The 11,005-nt window shown below is 45.6% G+C and overlaps 1 protein-coding gene across 1 annotated transcript in view; it reads left to right on the forward strand.

The window, feature by feature from the left end:
- Positions 1-10,724, forward strand: part of CHUK (conserved helix-loop-helix ubiquitous kinase) — a gene marked incomplete at its 5' end in the record, with an annotated part of 13,106 nt that extends 2,382 nt beyond the window's left edge. Inside the window, 12 exons of the mRNA XM_009078487.1 lie at positions 1,093-1,162; positions 2,384-2,472; positions 2,759-2,848; positions 3,277-3,401; positions 4,048-4,155; positions 4,630-4,765; positions 5,627-5,821; positions 6,172-6,274; positions 7,560-7,683; positions 8,346-8,497; positions 9,378-9,439; positions 10,611-10,724. Coding sequence (XP_009076735.1) covers positions 1,093-1,162; positions 2,384-2,472; positions 2,759-2,848; positions 3,277-3,401; positions 4,048-4,155; positions 4,630-4,765; positions 5,627-5,821; positions 6,172-6,274; positions 7,560-7,683; positions 8,346-8,497; positions 9,378-9,439; positions 10,611-10,724 — 1,368 coding nt within the window. The remainder of the gene's footprint in view (positions 1-1,092; positions 1,163-2,383; positions 2,473-2,758; positions 2,849-3,276; positions 3,402-4,047; positions 4,156-4,629; positions 4,766-5,626; positions 5,822-6,171; positions 6,275-7,559; positions 7,684-8,345; positions 8,498-9,377; positions 9,440-10,610) is intronic.
- Between the last annotated feature and the right edge of the window lie 281 nt (positions 10,725-11,005).

Below are 11,005 nucleotides of genomic sequence, written 5' to 3' on the forward strand. Positions count from 1 at the left end.
TCAGCAGTTCCTTAGGCAGTGGCTGCATGACCTGATGGAGTTTCTGCTCCCTTTCTATTGCAACTTCATTCAGGAAGCAGGGGGTGAAGCAGCAAATCCCCTGGTAAGATTTGTTTAGAAATCACCTCGTCCAAGTGATCAGAAGCTCATTTTCCTGTACTTTGTGTTCCTGGTGTTACATAGCCCTGGGGAAACACGAGCAGTTGTTGAATGCCATAATCCCATATCCATGACCACAACTGGGACCTTACTGAGCCTCCCTGGATGTCTTGGAGTTGTTTCCAACAGGTTTAAGTGCCAATTCGAAGGCTGGCAGTGAAAGGAAGGAGGTGTATGTGAACACAGTGTTTGGAGGTGGCAGACACACAGCTGACCATGTCCTCAGAGACACTTGGGCCTTGTATTACTTGCAGTAAAAGCTTTTGAGGCTACTTGCAGGCAAATTGGAGCCCCTGGCTGAGAAGCTGGGGCTGCCATTAGCTCTCCTTGCAGTCCAGTGCTTCATCATTTGGTTTCTAGTGAGTCCTTAGGTGTTGCATAGATGCTGTAACAATTTAGGAAGGCTCAATTAGGGTCGTTTCACTTAATCCTCTGCAATGCTTTGTTCCCTAAAGAGAAAAAAAAGCATCTTGTTTTATTTCTGATTGTGTTCTTCAAATGTTTCTCTTGTTTGGCATCACTTGTGTTTCCTATCACTACTAATCATGGCTCTGTCATGAGCTCATCTCTAAAAGCCTTGAGTGCAGTAAAAGTCAGAAAATGCTGAAGCTGCTTGCTTCTTGACAGCTCAGTAAGACAGTGGTTAGGAGGGTCTGTGGGCTTGCCTGTATCTCCTGCCCCTTTGCCTTCTGCTGCCTTTCATGCTTTTGTGCTATTATTGCAACAGTCCAAGTCTCCTTTTCTCTGCAATGAGTTATCATGTTGTCTGAGTGCTTTTCTTCTTGGCCCTGATTTGATTTCACACTCAACCATCTCATTCAGCTGTAGTGATTTGAGCTGTGCTGTTTGCTGTGTCCTGTCAGCAGGGGATGAAGGTGTTCTGCACTGTTAACTGTTGCACTGTGGGTCTAAACATCTTCTCCTTTATTGCAGTTGCTAAACAAACCAGAAAACTGCTGTGGACTTAAGGAAAGTCAAATCCTTTCTCTGCTTAGTGACATTGGTATGTAGTCTGATGCCTTCCTTGTGGTTTGGGGTTTTTGGATCTCCTTTACTGGGTAATGGCATTCTGCTTTCTCAGCTGACCCTGAACAGGAGACTAACAAGAGCAGGGTGTTAGAACAAATCATGTTTCTGTTGCAGAAGAAGGACTTGGTGTCCCTGCAGGTCAGAGCCCCAAAGTTCACCCCCAGTCTGTGGAGTGGGACTGGAAGAGCTGTGTAATGGTCAGTTGTAGGTAACATGACCTTAAGGTCACAGTTAAGGTTCAAACCTCACTTGTTAAGGTTCAAACCTCGTTTCTGATGATGCCAAACCACACTTGACTTGAGGGAATGTAACTTTTCCAAGCCAAAAAGCAATGATCCATGTGAGAAGTGCCAGAGGTGCCCTGTGGCATCTCTGTCTAGGGTTGGCTCAGTGTCATGGGAAAGTTTGTTGGTTCAGGATGTCAGAGGTCTGATATCACGTGGATTTGGGATTCTGCAGGGTGGGATAGCCCCAGATGACAGCACTGCCCACAGGAAACAATTCAAATTGATGCCTTTTGGTGCATGCTTTATGCAATTTCCCAAGGCTGTAGTAATCCATGGAAATCATTATGTGACACAAAGTTGTATCCCAAAGTGTTTAATCACACACCTCCTTTTATAAACTTGAGCTGTAGCTTGAGTTGGTGCCAAATTCTGAGAGCATAAGAAAGTTTAAAATGTGAGACTTGAAACTGTCCTTGCAGTCCATCAGAGAGTGCCCTTGGACACTTCCTGACACTTATTGGACACCTTGGGAAGGAGAAGTCATCTAATTGAGGGTTCCTCTAGGAATTCAGCTTTCCAGGAGAGCTCCTCGTTTAGTTCTCTTACAGATAACCTGTCCCTACTTATAGGAATGGAGCTAGTTTTGGCATGAGAAAGCATTTTGGAGTACTGGCCTGGACTTCTTGCAGTGCTCAAAGGGCTTCCAGTTGAGTTCCTGGAATAAAGATCAACTCTGCTTTCTTCATCCTTGTTTGCTTTCCCCTTCCAGAATGGGGTTTGTGTCATAGTAAGCTGAATGTCTTTGGCATTGCAATGCAGTGGAGGAGAAATGCAAGTTAGAAGCCTTTAAATGTATAAGTGAGTGGTGATAAATCACTGAAGGTTGGGGATTTGTCCCTGATACTAGGTTTTTATCAGATGTATCTTTGATCAATGTGGGTTTATATTATGTTAAACATCTCTTTCAGGGTCTGGTATCCAATATCTGCATGAAAACAGAATTATACACAGAGATTTAAAGCCTGAAAATATTGTTCTTCAAAATGAAGGTGGGAAGGTAAGTTAGGAGTAGCACTGTCAGGGGTGTTCCCACTGTCACTTCTGCAAATTGTCACAATGGAACTGGAGTGAAAACTCAGCTGTGAATTCACTCTAAGCTTTAACACTGTCACATGTCAAAGCTTCACCATGGGCTTTCTCCAGGGTTTCCTTCTGCCTTTCCTCTTCTTGAGTGCATCTTGTGGATGTCACACATTGGATGTCATTGCATGTGACTTTGGGTTGTTTGGTGGGTTTTTCTCTTGGCATTTCCTCTTCTGATGAACTGTTTGAACCATCTGCAGATTGTGCACAAGATAATAGACCTGGGCTATGCCAAGGACCTGGATCAGGGGAGTTTATGCACTTCATTTGTTGGAACATTGCAATATTTGGTAAGACTTTTTGGTGTCACCAACACTAGGGCAGGGCAGATGGGACTTGGCCTAGCCAAGCTCTGGAACCTCCCAAAATGGGCATCCTGGGGACCTCTTTCCAGGGGAAAAAGTTTCCTCATGTCTATCCTGAGCTTCCCAGATAGTCACCTGGGGCTGTTGCCCCTCATTGTACCACCTTCAAGGGGAGTTTGATCCCATCCATCCCTTCCTGTGGCATGGTTGGGGGCTGCTTTCAGCCTCCCCACAGGCAGACCCACCAAGCCCAGCTCCTACCCATCCCCTCGTGGGTTGGGGCTCCAGCAGACACCTGCATCAGTGTTCCCATCCCACTCTCAATCTGGAAGCCACGCCTGGACACAGGTTTGTCTGTGCAGAAATGCAAGGAAATACCACTGTCCAAAGTGTCTTGTTATGCTCCGTTTTAGGCTCCAGAGCTGTTTGAGAACAAATCCTACTCGGTGACAGTTGATTATTGGAGCTTTGGGACGATGGTGTTTGAGTGCATTGCAGGGTTCAGACCCTTCTTACATAACCTACAGCCATTCACCTGGTAAGACACTCTGCTAGAGGTGCATGTGAGTCCTTGGTGCAGTCTGTGGGAGCCTCTGGTCATGCTAATTCCTTCACAAGTGACTTTTGAATCAAAAAATAGAATGATAAACCAATCTGTGTATCAGGAAAATGCAGCGGGAAGGAGTGATCCGGTAAGTAAATGGCACACAGCAAGACAGAGCGCCTTTTGTGTAGTAAACACAGTTATGTCTTTGTAAGTGACTTGAAAGTGATGCTGAAGGGCTTTAACCTGTGTGTGGAGGTTTCTGTTTGCTCTCTGAGGGCTGGAAGAAGGGGCAGAAATATGTATCTTTGTATTTCCACTGCTGTTTGCTGTACCCACAGTGTGTGTTTGCTTGGCTCTTCAAAGGGTGATTCTGCAACAGGAAAGATAGGAAATTTGGGGTTCTGTTGGCATGGAAGTAGTATGGAGAGGAGGTAAACCTGCCAGAGACAGAGCTGATTGCAAGGACTCTTCTCACATGTGGAGATGTCCTGGGTGGATTGAAAATGGCATCCTTGTCCTGAAAGAAGAGTTAGTTTCTAAAGGTGTAGGCACTGGCACTTTCTGCTGCTTTGCTATTCCACTGGCCCCTCACAAAAGTAACCCTGGCAGGATATCCAAAAATAATTTTGTTTTCTAGGCATGAAAAAATCAAGAAGAAGGACCCAAAGCACATCTTTGCCTCTGAAGAGATGAACGGGGAGGTTCGCTTCAGCACCCACCTGCCACAGCCTCACAGCCTCTGTGGGTGAGTGTGGCCTTAGCACAGCAGATAACTCTTGGTTAGACTGAGGGCTCTTCCTCCTGTATTGCAGGCTCTGAGGGCTCCTCCTCCGTCCTCCTCAGGCTCCTGGCAAGCTGCAGTTTGCTGTTATTCCTTCACCTGTAGCCACATGGCTCCTTTTTGGATGCTTTTTGCTCTCCAGTGCCCATTCACCCTGCAGCTTCTGGGCAGCACTGTGAGCTCTGTGTCTGCTTTCCACCCATTAGCACAAGGCCAGTGAGTTTCATCTACCTGATAACATGATGAGTTTGGATCTCATGAACCGAATATTTGAGTTAGCTTTTCCATGGAAGCAGGAGCTGTGTTGAGAAAACTGCTTCAACTCCAAAGCTGGTCAGAGCCTGTTGAATAGGGCACAGTAGGAGAGGCCCAGGAAGCTTGGCTGCTTCAGTCTCGTGAAGGGAATATCTGCCTCCCCTTACAGCTGTTCTGCTTCAGTTTGATTGTAGAACCCATGGAGAATTGGTTGCAGCTGATGCTGAACTGGGATCCACAACAGAGGGGAGGAGGTTCAGATCCTGAGACTAGTCGTCCTAGGTGTTTCCTGATAATGGATCACATACTGAATCTTAAGGTGAGTGAGGGTTCTGGCCTGGGTTCAGAGGCCTTCTGAATTCATCCCAGAGGACACAAGGTGTGTTCAGTAGAGCAAAGCTGCAATCCTGGCATCATCCAGCTTGCAGGGTCATGAGGAATTTGTTCTTGGTATCAGGAAGTGAGTGCAAATTCAGCGTGGAAGGCACTGGAATAGGTTGCCCAGGGAGGTGGTGGAGTCACCCTGGAGGTGTTTAAGAGGTGTCTGGATGTGGCACTGGAGGATATGGTTTAGGGAATTCCAGCAGTAACAGGTTAATGGTTGGACTTGATGATCTTAGAGGTCTGGTTTCCTCCTGATGATTCTATGGAAATGTCTCCTGCGATATCCACCTCTAGCTTTATGCTTGGAGTAAAGGATGTACTAGTTCTTTTTTTTTTTTTCTTTTCTGCGTTGGAAAAGACCTCAGAGATTATCGAGTCCAGCCCTACCATCGTTACTAGACCATGGCAGTAAGTGCCACGTCCAGTCTCATCTTGAAAATCTCCAGGGATGGTGAATCCCCTGGCAGAGCTTGACTCTGTGCCCTCTTGTTCTACTGCTAGTTGCCTGCGAGAAGAGACAAGCCCCCACCTGACTACAACCCCCTTTCAGGTAGTTGCTACTACTTAAGCTGCAGTGTGGCCTCTGAGTCTGTTGTTGTGTTTGACTGTAATTGCTCTGACACTAAAAGTGACAGGCCTAGGCTCTGAGAGTTTTTTTGTAGGACTTTATGTGAATTGGTTGTTGTAGTCATTAAAACTCCAATGATGCTCTTGTTCTGGCATGTTAATTGCTATGTGTTCCCTCCCTGTGTGCCTTTGTCTCTGATTTTCAGATCTACTTGTGCTCTTTCTACAGATAGTTCACATCCTGAATATGACCTCTGCCAAGATTGTGTCCTTCCTTCTGCACCCTGAGGAAAGCCTTCACTCCCTTCAGAATCGCATTGAGTTTGAGACTGGGATAAGCTCTGGGAATCAGGAACTGCTGCTGGAAACAGGGATTTGCCTGGACCCTCGCAAACCTGCTTCCCAGTGTGTCATTGATGGCGTGGTGAGGATCATTCTGCTCATTCCGTGTCTTCCACATCCTCAGGGATTTAAAATCTTAGGGAAGATAAATTGTTCTGGTCTTCTCCCACTTGCTCTGTAAGTGTAGTAACTCCTAAAGCTTTTATTGGATAATGTAAGCACATTTCTATAGTTATACTCTGCCTAAATAGTGAACTATTTGCTGGCAAAGGCTCCTGTGTTTGTGGGATCTCCCCAAATCAGGTTTTAAGGCACTTGAGAAGAAGAGAGTCTGCCCACAGCAATTAGATTATGATGCAGCCAGGACCCTCTGGGTTTTTAGGAGCTGTGTGGGAATTCCCTTGTTTACATTCTCTTTTCTTTCCTCCCCAGAGAGGCTGGGACACCTACATGGTCTATCTGTTTGATAAGAGCAAAACTGTCTATGATGGTCCCTTTGCTTCTCGGAGCCTGTCTGACTGTGTCAATTACATTGGTGAGTGAGCTGGGGCAGTGCTGCTTCTCCTCGGAAAGGGAAGAGCTGCCATACAGATCCCTGTGTGACACCTTGAAAGGGCACTGTGATTCCAAGAGAACCACTATAAGAATCTGAAGCAGCCCAACAAAGTCTCACTGAAGTTCTGTATCTCTACATTTGTAGATATAACAGTTCAGAGACTTTCCTGCTCATGCTTGGGAACTCTCCTATAGAGCAATTGATGCTACCAAACCCCATCCCAACATCCTGACCTTTTTGCCTGGTGCTGTCTGTGATAGCTGCATTCCAGCTGTGGTGCATCTCTCATGTCTTGTCCAAGCCACAGAACAGGTCCCTTATTCTTTGCTGCTGATCCTTCAGGCTCTGTGTGAGGAAATCCACCTGGCAGAGCACTGACACCATCAGTGTGTGCTTCTAGGCCCTGTATGAAAACTGCTTCTCTGCTTGCTGCTTCCCTTCCATGTCTCCTGAGATGACAGCAGTCATCTCCAGGGCCTACAGACCTCTCTGAAGGTTTATATGTCCCAAATGGATCTGTTTGAAGGACTCTGTATCCCTCTACGAAAGAAAAAGTAGTATCAGGGTACAGGAGATGTCTCCTGGGATCCTGCATGTAAAGAAAAGGCCTTGTGACCTGCATTAAGTAGCTTAATTTTCTTTGGCCTGCCTGCACTGGTTTTCCTCATCTCCTTTTCCTGTCACTCAGGTTTATTCTAATTGGTTTTTCTGTGTTCTGGGCTGGTTTATTCTGATGATCTCATTGACTGGCACCACTGTGTTGAATCTCTTGGTGCAAAGGCTTTTAACAACATGTTTATTGTTCCCATCTCTCAGGGCAAACACACAATGTCCTGCATCTTTTCCCCTCCAACCTTCCATCACATCTGGGAGGAAACTTCTATTTGAAGACATTTTCAGCTGAAACATATCAGGACAATGACCAATATCAACTGATTAAGTGGAGCCATTAAATTTGCTTTGCTAGCTTTGCTAGTTTTTTTGATCAAACCCTCATGGGTGCTGCTTTGGGCCAATTTTCGTGCAGTATTCGTGCTGATAAGCCCAAAAGCTCATAGCAATCAGTGCTGTTGTAGCTGTGAGTTCAGACTTGATCTCTTCCCGGTCCAGGTTGTCACATACATGGGGACATGACATGAAAAACTTCATGTGAAAACAGCAGAACTTAACCTGGCTTGATCCCTTAAGCACCTAAAGCAGGAATTATGAACATTGAAAGCACTTAAGTCCTTTCTGGTTGTATTTTGACTGTGTTTGTGCTCAGTCCAGGACAGCAAGATCCAGCTGCCAATCTCTCAGCTGCGCAAGGTGTGGGCAGAGGCTGTTCACTATGTCATTGGGCTGAAGGAGGACTACAGCAGGCTCTTCCAGGGCCAGAGAGCTGCCATGTGAGTACTCACTCCTCCAGGAGAACCACTGTTGTGCCAACACAGAAGTTGTTCACTAAGAAATGGATGTCTCGGGGAGTTTGGGTTCCCCAGAGTTTTACAGCCTCTGCTGTTTATATATATATGTATTAGACAGAAGTTTCTCCCTGTGAGGGTGGTGAGACACTGGCACAGGTTGCCCAGGGAGGCTGTGGCTGCTCCAACCCTGGCAGTGTTCAGAGCCAGGTTGGCTAAAGCCTTGAGCAACCTGTTCTGGTGGGAGGTGTCCCTGCCCAGGGTAGGGGGTTGGCACTGGATGATCTCTAAGCTCCATTCCAACCCCTAAAATTCTATGATTCTATGAGATCTGTGCTGGGAGCTTATCCCATTCCAGGAATTCTACTGTGTAGTGCCTGGCATGGGTAATAACTAACAAAAATTTGAGTATACTCAGAGACTCACAGAATGGCTGAGGTTGATGGGGACCTCAATGTGCTCCAGTCAAAGCCGTGCTCACCTAGAGCTGATTGCCCAGGACCACATCCAGATAGCCTTTAAATATCCTCAGGGATGGAGACTCCACAGCTGGGTAGCTTGTGCCTCTGCTGACTTATCCTCAAAGTAACAGTGTTTCCTCTTCTTTAAATCCAGCTAACGTGTTCTGTTCTTGTTTCACCTGTCAGGCTCAGTCTCCTGAGATACAATGCCAACCTGATCAAAATGAAGAACAACATGGTATCAGCATCTCAGCAGCTGAAAGCCAAGCTGGAATTCTTCCATCAAAGCATTCGCCTTGACCTGGAGAAATATAGTGACCAGATGGCTTATGGCATATGTGAGTGTTGGGGAATACCTGCCTGGGTGTCAGAGCTGGTCCTGGAAAGGGTCAGAGTGATGCTGGAGGACTGAGGGTAAGGACTAGCTTGAGAGAAGATGAATGCAGGAGCTGCTGTTGTGTGGCTTAGCATCTTTGTGGGTGTGTTTTAGCTAGGGTAGCTGCAGGAGAAGAGCTGGGCAGAAGCAAAGGCAGGAGGATGAAAAAATAGAACATTTTGGGGGCCTTCAGTGATATTGAGAACAAGGAAATGGGAGCACTAATATTACTGGTTATACCAATTTTTGCTGTTTATTTGTTTGGAGCTGTCACTGGACACAAAGGAGGGCAGAGTTGCTGCACTTGCTGACAATGGAAGGGCTGCTGTGCTTGATATCCTGAGGTACCATTTGTCCGCATGAGAGATGGGCTGAAAAAGCACCAGCTACAGCTGGAATGTCCCAGAAATGTCTGAATTTTGCAAATATTGCTCAGGGAAGAACAGCAAGATTTACACAGAGTTTGAATATATGGCTAAAACCTGCAGTTTGAGTCAAAATATGACTGGGTTGAAGGATGGTGATGGAAAATGGAAAGACTCAATGAACTGGTTTTGGACAGTCTGTGTTCAATCAAAAGTGGCAGTTGTTGAGCTTAATGGGGGAGTTGAAAGACTCAAACTTGTTTTAGGCAGATGATTGCAAACAGTGAAAACAACCAAAGGGTTTGGGTGTGAGTTAAGGTCAAGCACAGAGCTGCAACTTTGCTATCTCTCTGTTACCCCTGGAGATTTAGCATCACGTTCTTTGTGCTCAAATCAAGCTGATGAATGCCAAGTCCAGGTCTTGCTTTATTTTTGTGTCTGTATCTTTGGATAAACTAACAACTCTTTTCTCTTAAGCCTCAGAAAAGATGCTCAAAGCCTGGAAGGAAATGGAAGAGAAAGCCTCACTGTGTGCACAGGTAAGGGATATTCAAGCTGCTTCATTATCTCTGTGTGAAGGAGATGGTGACAGGAACTTAGTGTGACATATGTGCCACTGCTCTGTCCCTGCAGTGTTTTCCATCCTGCTGCTGTGGGAATGGGAATGGGAATATCATTGCAGGTGCATGAAAAAAACAGTCTCTTGTCACCAGGTTGTTTGAATGTGGTGATTTGGACAAAACCAACACAAATGTCACTAGACTCGGTCCTCTCTAGAGGAAAATAGGCTATAGAGACACTTCCTGCCCAAAAGAAATGGTGTTGCTGTGGACAGGAGTCTTCCTCGTTGGATTTTCTGCACAGAATTCCCATTGCTAAAGCTGAAAACAATACCAATCACTTACACTGCAGTGATTTCTAAATTGCAGGGCTTCATTTAGGAGCAGAGACAGAAATCACTGGTGTTCTACAACTAAATATGCAGATTAGGTTTTAATAAGAGTCATCCTTAAGAAATTTGGAGCAGAGGTAGAGTTTGAGCATTGGCTCTTGAAGCAATACAGAGCATAGTGGTTAATTCATACAAATCCCAGGCACGATTAGAAACACAATCAATGTCATTGCCTGTTTCTTCCCCCTGGGAAGGAATAGGTTCTGGATTCCATTACCTATCTAAAGGCTCTTGGAGTCTTGATTCTGCTTGCTCATGTGATGGAGACAGAGGAATTGGGATTCCTACCTGAATTCACCTCTGTTATGCTCTTGTTTCTCCTTGTTAGGAAGCAAGAAAATAGATTATTCTAGCAGAATAATTCCAAGCGGTCTCTGGCTGTCTCCAGACCAGCAGGAACCTCAGCAAACATTGACTCTCCAAACCATCAGAGTTACGTTCTGTCGTTCCACGTGTGCAGTCACAGTGTGTCCCTTTGTCAGGAATGGAGAATGTTTTACTCTGATATACAAGGCTAATACACAGCTTAACCTCTGTGAATTCCAGGCACACACACAGATGATTTATGAACTGATTTTCCTCACCCAGTGTGGTAGTCAGAGGTTTGGATCTGAGTCATGTCATGCACTGAGAACAAGAACCATCATGAGCTTTCTTTTCTCCTGAACTGTCCATGATCCAAACAACTGTTCTGTTTGCATCTTTATCTACTTGATTTCTCTCCTTCAGGCTGATCTGTACCTACATTTCTCCATTAGGCAGAAGACATTGGCTACCTGGATGAGCAGATCATGGCTCTGCACACAGAAATCGTGGAGCTCCAGAAGAGTCCCTATGCAAGGCGCCAGGGAGAGGTCATGGAGAGCTTGTGAGTAATTTCCCTCTTGGTTTTATGGCATATAAATGCATTTTGTGTATTTCAGTGTCTGAGGGGCTTTATTTTCCCTCTCTGTTGCTGGTTTCATCAGGACTTTTGAAATGCCAACTGCAAGTGCAGAGTAGTGATTGGTTTAAGATTTTGCTAGTGAAAGGGAAGATCACACCAATTGTGGGACAATTCTCTGTCACTGATCTATTAAACCTCAGCTTACAAGAGCCTGGTCATAAAATACCTAACTGCGTGAGAGTCACTAAAGCTCAGTGCTGGTCCTGC

Source organism: Acanthisitta chloris, unplaced genomic scaffold (genome assembly GCF_000695815.1).
Source record: "Acanthisitta chloris isolate BGI_N310 unplaced genomic scaffold, ASM69581v1 scaffold20877, whole genome shotgun sequence".
Lineage (NCBI taxonomy): Eukaryota > Metazoa > Chordata > Aves > Passeriformes > Acanthisittidae > Acanthisitta > Acanthisitta chloris.